Source organism: Silurus meridionalis, chromosome 7, assembly GCF_014805685.1.
Source record: "Silurus meridionalis isolate SWU-2019-XX chromosome 7, ASM1480568v1, whole genome shotgun sequence".
Classification (NCBI taxonomy): Eukaryota; Metazoa; Chordata; class Actinopteri; order Siluriformes; family Siluridae; genus Silurus; species Silurus meridionalis.
Window position 1 is genome coordinate 27,285,886 of NC_060890.1, and position 11,114 is coordinate 27,296,999.

The following is an 11,114-nucleotide window of genomic DNA, read 5'->3' on the forward strand; positions in this document are numbered from 1 at the left end:
TTCTCCCATGTAGCAGAAGAAGAACCTTCAGTGGAAACTTTGAGCACTTATGAGTGTAGCTGGATGCTAATTGGAAGCTGGTTGAGATCTTGGCACACATTCCTCTCTTCAGTTCTACAGCGTAGTGACGCTCTGAGGTCTGATCCACATGTTCTTCACTCACTCAGGAATTCCCATAGTTTTCCCCTGGAGAGAAGAACGCTCAGCTTCACGCCCTAATATGGAAGAATCCAAAACAGAGGAATGGAGGAAGTGGCTGTGTGAAAGTAAACACACACTCACCCTTACTTTACTGCACCAACATCTCCTCCAGCTTTTCTCCTACCATCCAATCTGCCCTCTGCTTCTGCCTCAAACACCCACAACTGCCCAAACACATACCCCAACACCCCAAAACCCCAAAACCCAAACACCCCAACACCCCAAAACCCCCAACATCCCAAAACCCCCAACATCCCAATACCGCCTGGAGAACCTCACCTCAGGTGCCACAATGTTCCTCCTGGATGCTCAGTACAGCAGTGTCTCATTCTGATTAGCATTAATGACTCTCCTGGGTGGAACCACCATCCCATATCTCACACACACACACACACACACACACACACACACACACACACACACACACACACACACACACACACACACACACACACACACACACTATATTTGCACCAGCTTCTCAGTGAAACCTTTCTGAACATCACACTATGATGTATTTGGACACTGGACATTTAAATGCAGTAGAAGGTCTGTTGTATGCAGGAGCAGGACATTTTCCCTTCACTTGAACTTGGAGACCCAAATGTGTTCCAGCATGAAGATCTGCTTTTCATGGGTTTGAGTGAAAGATCTTCTCCTATAGAGCTCCAACACTATTGAACATGGATGAAAGTGAATGCTGACTGCACCCCAGACCTCCTCGACTTTCTCATTTACATCATCCTTGTAGCTGAATGAATCTCCACAAAATCTACTGGAACATCTTCCCAGAAGAGTGGAGCTCATTATACCAGGAAATTAATACTAAATGTGGAATGGGATGTTCAGAAAGAAGCACATAGACATCTCAGGTTTCTACAAACTTTTGGCCATAGAGTGTTTGTATGGACCAGGAGATCATCTGAATTATTTTTGGAAACATCTGCTGTATAAGATGCTGCACATCTGCTGCACACATCTGGCATTATTCTTTAATTCTCATTTTTCTTTATGTTATAGATCAGTTTTTGTGTAACAAATATAGAATAAAGCTCTCAGCTCAGTGCTGCCACCTGGAGACGAGAGCCGCAACAGCAAGAAAAACTCACATCTCTATCAATAACCGGGATATACGTCAGCTAGTCAGTGACCTTGACGTCTAACACAGCTGCCTAAACACACACACACACACACACACACACACACACACACACACACACACACACACACACACACACACACACACACAAATACATCCCAAGACAAAGCGTAACAAAGTACACTGGTTAGATCCTTATCATGTACAGAGCTCACACTTTCATTCAGTTTAAAGCTTTAAAATGTATTATTATTATTATTATTATTATTATTATTATTATTATTATTATTATTATTGCACACATCACTGTAAAGTTTTCTTAGTGATGAATCCATATTAAATACAAAAAATGTTAAATATTTTGTGCCAGTTTTTCAGCATCCTAAATTATATATATATATATTATTGTTTATATATGTGTGTGTATGTGTGTGTGTATGTGTGTGTGTATATATACATATAATTAGACATTCAAAAATATATAATATATAAAATATATACTCTTTCTTTTTTAATGTACAGTCATTAACTTCTTTATAATAAGATTTTAAATTGATATAATACAATATGAAACAATAATATTATTCAGCAGGTATCTCCTGTATACAGTACAGTGTATATATACAGTGTGATGGACACCCCTGTGATGGCTCTGCAGATCACTGCTTCAGGAAGAAGTTCTCCAGTTGCTTTACTGTTTTTTGTTTGTTAAGTACAGTCACTTCCACCAGAAATGACCTGCTGAACATCTGGTACCACACAATCCTTGACCTACTCTGACGTTTTGCTGCAGTTGGCGGAGCAGTGGCGCTTTATAAGCGCTTTAAGACGCGTAAGTGTGGGACGCGAGCTCAGTGTCCATCTGGCGGATCCATATCACTCCATCTGCAGAGCTGCTTTAGGACTCGGACCACCGCCTGCTTCATCTTCTCCCTACATACAGTACAAGCAACAACCTCCATCTGCTGAGCCTGCAGTGAAAACTGTACAAACATGGACCAGTGAAAGAGCAGACAAGCTCTTCCACAAGCCTGTTTTGAAGCTGCTGCTTCTGATCTGGATGAAGCTCACAGACTCAAAGATCTAATATCAATTTCTGCATTTCTACCAGGACATTTAACATACAACAACGAGAAGCCATGATTCACTCGGACAACTTCATCAGGCCAAAGAGGAGCCTACAGGAATGGGGACAGGATCTTGTACAATCAGGCCAACACACACACACACACAAACACACACACACACACACACGGAGCTGTGTGAAGTTCTTGCCTGCTTTAAATGTTCCACCATCATCCCCATCCAAAAGAAAACACAAATGACTGAACTTAATGACTCCAGACTGACTGCTCTAATGTCAGTGCTCATGAATTCATTTAAGAGACTGGTGTTGGTTTATCTGAAGGACACCTCTGGACCCTTGCTGGACCCCCTGCAGTTTCCTTACCGAGCAAACAGGTCTGTGGATGAAGTGGTGAACATGGGACTGCACTTCATCCTGCAACATCTGGACAAACCGGGGACTTATGTGAGGATCCTGTTCGTGGACTTCAGTTCAGCACGAGAGACGTTTCTTCCCCCAGACAATCAACCTCATGAACACTTCCACACACTTCAATTGTTCAATATAAATACAAACACGTGTAATTCCACTTTTACTCATCTAAATCTGTTCTCTGCATGCATTTATAATGTTTAATATTGAAGGTGGTAGAGCATTTTCACATTTAGCTCCTAAACTCTGGAATAGTCTTCCTGACAGTGTTCGGATCTCAGACACACTCTCCCAGTTTAAGTGCAGATTAAAGACGTATGTTTTTAGCGAGTTCTACACATAACACACATCACATCATAACCTTGTGCTCCAGAACATCTGATCACATGCACATTATCAACTTGTGCTGTTAATATCATGAACAGCAGCTACGCTAATTCCTCTCCACTGCTTCTCTTTCTCTCTCCATCCTGAGGCATCCTGAGGTTGCTCCAGCTCCAGTCACGTCCCACTTCATGAAGATTATGGACCTTTAAAGAAGTAGATGAAGAACTCGCAAACATCCTGAACCATCTAGAGACGTACCAGTGCCAATTGGATCCCACTGCATGTGTGGAGTTGCTGATGCTGGATCTGATTGCTGATGCTGATGCTGGATCTGTGATGATCACAAATGTTGAGCTCAGTAGCTCCTACTTTTATACCAAAGACTGTAGAAAGAACATCACTTATAATCTTATACTCCAGTGCTCATGTTAGTTCTCTCTCCAGTGTTCTGTATTGTTGAAAGATTTATGATCAAACTCTTGATGTCACCCAGATGAGGATGGGTTTCCCTTTTGAGTCTGGTTCCTCTCAAGGTTTCTTCTTCATAACATCTAAGGGAGTTTTTCCTTGCCACAGTCTCCATGCTGCTCATCAGGGATAAATACACACCATTCACCTTCACTGTTGATTTCTGTAAAGCTGCTTTGAGACAATGTCTGTTGTGAAAAGTGCTATACAAATAAACTTGACTTGACTTAATATACCAGTGAGTGTAATTTCCTGAACAATACTGCCCCCTACTGACAGATCAGTGTTCACACGTGTAATGGTAAATCCTTTATTGAACATGAGACTGTGTGCATATTTACAGATTTAATACAGAAAGACATTGTAGTGCACCAGGAAACAGGACGTGAGGGTGGGCGTGAGGGTGGGCGTGAGGGTGGGCAGGGTTTAAGCAGAGGTGTCAAAGAGCCTTTCAATCATATCTTCCACTTGCTCTGGTGTGTATTTATTGTACTTTTCGGGGTTCTTTGTGAATGCCACGTTTGCACACCTGTAACACACACACACACACACACACACACACACACACATTTATCTGAATCATATGCCAACTAAGAGAGAAAGACAGTAAAAGAACAGACAGACGGACAGGTGTGTAGTACCTGTGTAAGAACGCTCTGTATGTGTCAGAGATGAGTTTCTTTTGGGCGTGTCGAATCGCATCACGCTGCTCTTTATCAGGAATCGCCCACACCTTCTGAATCTTACACAACTCCTCCAAACCATCATTAAAACCCTACACACACACACACACACACACACACACACACACACACACACACACACACACACACACACAAATAAAGCCCAGATGCAGCAAACACCCAAACACAACACATAGAGCATGATATAATAATGTAATGCTATACAAGCATGAGCACACGATGAAAAACATTAGTCTTACCTTAAACTTATCTTTGATCACCTGACGCTCTTTGTCTTTCAACTGTAAATCAATCACATTTTATACAACAATTAGTACATACACTGTAACTAACACACCTACTGTGAATCACTATACCATATTATAACCATAACACACTGTAACTCAAACACACTATACCTCACATACTGTAACACTGTAACATAACACACTATACCTCACATACTGTAACACTGTAACATAACACACTGTAACTCTAACACACTATACCTCACTATAACTGTAACACTGTAACATAACACACTGTAACGCTAACACACAATACCTCACTCACTGTAACACTGTAACCATAACACACTGTAACTCTAACACAATACCTCACTCACTGTAACACTGTAACCATAACACACTGTAACTCTAACACACAATACCTCACTCACTGTAACACTGTAACCATAACACACTGTAACTCTAACACACAATACCTCACTCACTGTAACACTGTAACCATAACACACTGTAACTGACACACTATACCTCACTATAACTGTAACACTGTAACTAACACACCTACTGTAATTCACTGTACCATAGTATAACCATAACACACTGTAACACAACACACTGTAACTCGAACACACTATACCTTACTATATCCGTAACACTGTAACATAACACACTGTAACTCTAACACACAATACCTCACTCACTGTAACACTGTAACATAACACACTAACACACTATACCTCACTATAACTGTAACACTGTAACCATAACACACTAACTCTTACACACTATACCTCACTATAACTAACACTGTAACCATAACACACTGTAACTCGAACACATTATACCTCACTCACTGTAACACTAACATAACACACTAACTAACACACTATACCCCACTATAACTGTAACACTGTAACCATAACACACTGTAACCATAACACACTGTAACCATAACACACTATACCTCACTATAACACTGTAACCATAACACACTGTAACTCTAACACACTATACCTCATTATAACTAACACTGTAACCATAACACACTGTAACGCTAACACACTATACCTCACTATAACTAACACTGTAACCATAACACACTGTAACGCTAACACACTATACCTCACTATAACTGTAACACTGTAACCATAACACACTGTAACGCTAACACACTATACCTCTCTATAACTGTAACACTGTGACCATAACACACTGTAACGCTAACACACTATACCTCACTATAACACTGTAACCATAACACACTGTAACTCTAACACACTATACCTCATTATAACTAACACTGTAACCATAACACACTGTAACGCTAACACAATATACCTCACTATAACTGTAACACTGTAACCATAACACACTGTAACCATAACACACTGTAACGCTAACACACTATACCTCACTATAACTAACACTGTAACCATAACACACTGTAACTCTAACACACTATACCTCACTATAACTGTAACACTGTAACTAACACCTACTGTAATTCACTGTACCATAGTATAACCATAACACACTGTAACACTAACATAACACACTGTAACTCGAACACACTATACCTTACTATATCCGTAACACTGTAACATAACACACTGTAACCTAACACACTATACCTCACTAACAATGTAACCATAACACTGTAACATAACACACTAACTAACACACTATACCTCACTATAACTGTAACACTGTGACCATAACACACTGTAACTCTAACACACTATACCTCACTATAACTGTTACACTGTAACCATAACACACTGTAACGCTAACACACTATACCTCACTATAACTAACACTGTAACCATAACACACTGTAACTCTAACACACTATACCTCACTATAACTGTAACACTGTAACCTAACACACTGTAACTCTAACACACTATACCTCACTAACAATGTAACCATAACACACTGTAACTATAAAACACTTCACCTCACTATAACTGTAACTCACTGTACATATAACACTGTAACACACTACCTCACTGTACCTGTAACCATAACCCACTGTAACCTACTGTAACTAATACACTGTAACTCACTGTAACATTATAACCATAACACTTTCATTTATTGTAACTGTGTTTTCCAAGATGGAGGCGGTAATATATATTATTCTTACATTTTTTCTATACTCTATATTTATACTTTTAATATACTTTTTATACGTTATTTTTATATTCTATTTCTATTTTCCACATTTACATTTTTACACACTGTAATTTACTGTAACTAAGTGTAAAACATGAACACTGTAACTAACCCTCTGTAATTCACTACAAAGGCAACAGTAACTGTCACTGTAACTCACTAATTGTAACTTGCAGCAGCTCAGTAGCTGTGTTGTACTGTGGTACATTCGATCACTGTTTCTGATTGAATAGCAGTGTGTATGTGTGTGTGTGTGTGTGTGTGTGTGTGCGCCCACCTTGGTTCCAGGTTGTAATGCAGGTAGGTTCCGCTCAGTGAGATGGTCAGTTACCTTCATCCAGCTGCATACATACACATGGGGTCACAACACATACATGCAGATTTAAATGAACTAACTGTACACTTCAAAAGTGTCATACACTATAGCTGTGTGTGTGTGTGTGTGTGTGTGTGTGTGTGTGTGTGTGTGTGTGTGTGTGTGTGTTGCTTTGTCACCTGCGCTGGTAGGTCAGAATCTGCTGTTGGATCAATTCTCTGTATGAACTTTCTGCCTTCTTCTGCGTCACAGCCACCAACTGGATCAGCTCTGACCTACACACACACACACACACACACACGCACACGCGCACACACACACACACACACACAGTGGTTAGTTCTGAGAGGTGTGATGTAATTGTTCAGTTCTAAGAGGTGTGATGTGATTGGTCGGGAGTAAAAACTGACTTCTCCAGAGATTTGAGGATGTAGTTGTAGTTGTTATGGAGGAAGATGGCGCTCAGGGCCTGGTCCTCATACACTTTAGATTTACTCAGAAGATTCAGCTGCAGGTTTCCCAGCACTTTACCTACGACACACACACACATTCATCATCTATTATTTTATAAAACAATACTAATGTGCTGTGTGTGTATATGTGTGTGTGTGTGTGTGTGTGTGTGTGTGTGTGTGTGTGTGTGTGTGTGTCTTACAGATGTAAGTACTGAGGAGTCTTCGGCTGAACTCAGAGCTGTAACTGCTGGCTGATGAACTTGTTTCTGAAAAATAATGTAACACATTCAGATTTCTCACCCCATTGCATACACCCCTCACTGCATACAACCACCCACAAACAACCCCCCACTGCATACACCCACCCACAAACACACACTTCCCACTGCATACACCCACCCACAAACACCCCCACTGCATACACCCACCCACAAACACCCACTCCCACTGCATACACCAACCCACAAACACACTCCCCACAAACACACCTCCCACTGCATACACCCACCCACAAACACACTCCCCACAAACACACCCTCTCCACTGCATACACCCACCCACAAACACCCCCCAATGCATACACCCACCCACAAACACACCTCCTCACTGCATACACCCACCCACAAACACACCTTCCCCACTGCATACACCCACCCACAAACACACACTCCTCACTGCATACACCCACCCACAAACACACACTCCTCACTGCATACACCACCCACAAACACACCCTCCCACTGCATACACCCACCCACAAACACACAATCCTCAATGCATACACCCACAAACACACCTCCCCACTGCATACACCCACCCACAAACACACCTCCTCACTGCATACACCACCCACAAACACAACCTCCCACTGCATACACCCACCCACAAACACACTCCTCACTGCATACACCCACCCACAAACACAACCTCCCACTGCATACAACCACCCACAAACACACCCTCCTCACTGCATACACCCACCCACAAACACACCCTCCCACTGCATACACCCACCCACAAACACACCCTCCTCACTGCATACACCCACCCACAAACACACCTCTCCACTGCATACACCCACCCACAAACACACCCTCCCACTGCATACACCCACCCACAAACACACCCTCCCACTGCATACACCCACCCACAAACACACCCTCCCACTGCATACACCCACCCACAAACACCTCCTCACTGCATACACCCACCCACAAACACACCTCTCCACTGCATACACCCACCCACAAACACACCTCCACACTGCATACACCCACCCACAAACACAACCTCCTCACTGCATACACCCACCCACAAACACACACTCCCACTGCATACACCCACCCACAAACACACACTCCCACTGCATACACCCACCCACAAACACACACTCCCACTGCATACACCCACCCACAAACACACCCTCCTCACTGCATACACCCACCCACAAACACACCCTCCTCACTGCATACACCCACCCACACACCCTCCTCACTGCATACACCCACCCACAAACACACCCTCCTCACTGCATACACCCACCCACAAACACACCCTCCTCACTGCATACACCCACCCACAAACACACCCTCTCCACTGCATACACCCACCCACAAACACACCCTCCTCACTGCATACACCCACCCACAAACACACCCTCTCCACTGCATACACCCACCCACAAACACACCCTCCTCACTGCATACACCCACCCACAAACACACCTCTCCACTGCATACACCCACCCACAAACACACCCTCCTCACTGCATACACCCACCCACAAACACACCCTCTCCACTGCATACACCCACCCACAAACACACCTCTCCACTGCATACACCCACCCACAAACACACCCTCCTCACTGCATACACCCACCCACAAACACACCCTCTCCACTGCATACACCCACCCACAAACACACCTCCTCACTGCATACACCCACCCACAAACACACCCTCTCCACTGCATACACCCACCCACAAACACACCCTCCTCACTGCATACACCCACCCACACACCCTCTCCACTGCATACACCCACCCACAACACACCCTCCTCACTGCATACACCCACCCACAAACACACACTCATCACTGCATACACCACCCACAAACACACCCTCCACTGCATACACCCACCCACAAACACACACTCCCACTGCATACACCCACCCACAAACACAACTTCCCACTGCATACAACCACCCACAAACACAACCTCCTCACTGCATACACCCACCCACAAACACACCCTCTCCACTGCATACACCCACCCACAAACACACCCTCCTCACTGCATACACCCACCCACAAACACACCCTCCTCACTGCATACACCCACCCACAAACACACCCTCTCCACTGCATACACCCACCCACAAACACACCCTCCCCACTGCATACACTCCCAACCACACTCCCCACTGCGCACACACACCACTGGGAGAATGATAAAAGTCATTAAAGAGCTGTAAGGCTGTTTATAAATCAGGTGTAAAGAGAGACAGAAGATAAAGAGAGATAGAGAACAATAACGAGACAGAAAGCAGAGGTGTCCTGCTGGAGTGCTTACCTCGGGGGTCTAAAGGAATATTGTAAGTGTCCCCGAGGACTACAGAGCAGAGACGAAGCAAGAAAAGAGAAGGAAAAAAGAGAGAGAGAAGCACAGTGCAGGAGGTTAGAAAAGTTTTGTTAGTGTAGCATGAGAGCAATCAGCACAGGAGCAGAGGATTGTGGGACGGAAGACATGAGACAGGACAAGAAGCTGAAACATGGACACCCTTACCATGCTAAGTCAGAAACACACACACACACACACACACACACACACACACACACACACACACACACACGTGACTGATTCTAAACTTCAGGACAGCTCAGACAGGAGGAGAGGAACAGGAGGAGAACGAGTGGAAGAGCTTTCACTCAGAGAGGAGGAAGGATGAGGAACCGAGCCATAGGACATCCATACTGACATGCGGACATGCTGAGTGTGAGCCGAAATCAGCGTGCTCTGTGTGTGTGTGTGTGTGTGTGTGTGTGTGTGGTACCCTGAGAGGCTAACATCGCTCCAGCTGTCTCCTGGAAATCCAATAACTGCTGTAAGAACAGAATGGCCTACAGAGAGATAACACAATACATTATATAATAATATATCATATAGAACATACCTGTTTTAAAAAAGAATATAAACTATTACATACACATTCTTATGTGTTTAATATAATCATAAAATAAATCAATATTAAAAACAAACACTATCTACCACAGAATAAATGATGTGTTATTTTAAAGACTATTTGTGTATTTGTGTTGTGAGATCTTACGTTACTGGTGAGCTCATGTACAGTCCCGTCTTTAGGCATGTTATACTCTTTATCTGGATCATTCTGCAAAAAAACAGCAGGAAAGTTCATCACATCTCTACCTCCTCATCCTGCACGAGTCACATGACCTGCTACAGTGTTATCGTACAAGTCACATGACCTGCTACAGTGTTATCGTACACGAGTCACATGACCTGCTACTTGGTTAACCTGCAGTAGTCACATGACCTCACCTTAATGCTGTCGGCGAACTCCTCAAGCGCTTTGGCTCCTGTGGTCTCCATGGAAGTGATCAGAGTCGGCAGTTTGTT

The 11,114-nt window shown here is 43.4% G+C and overlaps 1 protein-coding gene across 13 annotated transcripts in view; it reads right to left on the bottom strand.

Moving 5' to 3' along the window:
* Positions 1–3,889: 3,889 nt before the first annotated feature.
* exoc7 (exocyst complex component 7) overlaps positions 3,890–11,114 on the bottom strand; it is a 24,757-nt gene continuing 17,532 nt past the window's right edge. For 7 of the 13 annotated variants that reach the window (XM_046853115.1, XM_046853113.1, XM_046853109.1 and 4 more), the window contains 11 exons: positions 11,037–11,114; positions 10,804–10,866; positions 10,528–10,594; positions 10,047–10,085; positions 7,671–7,736; positions 7,426–7,546; positions 7,195–7,290; positions 6,977–7,040; positions 4,537–4,578; positions 4,235–4,368; positions 3,890–4,122 (listed from right to left, as the gene is read on the bottom strand). The exon at positions 11,037–11,114 is cut by the window's right edge and continues 21 nt beyond it. In XM_046853115.1, coding sequence (XP_046709071.1) covers positions 4,020–4,122; positions 4,235–4,368; positions 4,537–4,578; positions 6,977–7,040; positions 7,195–7,290; positions 7,426–7,546; positions 7,671–7,736; positions 10,047–10,085; positions 10,528–10,594; positions 10,804–10,866; positions 11,037–11,114 — 873 coding nt within the window. In that variant the 3' untranslated portion in view covers positions 3,890–4,019. The remainder of the gene's footprint in view (positions 4,123–4,234; positions 4,369–4,536; positions 4,579–6,976; positions 7,041–7,194; positions 7,291–7,425; positions 7,547–7,670; positions 7,737–10,046; positions 10,086–10,527; positions 10,595–10,803; positions 10,867–11,036) is intronic. The other 6 variants (XM_046853111.1, XM_046853110.1, XM_046853120.1 and 3 more) reach the window with 1 other exon arrangement.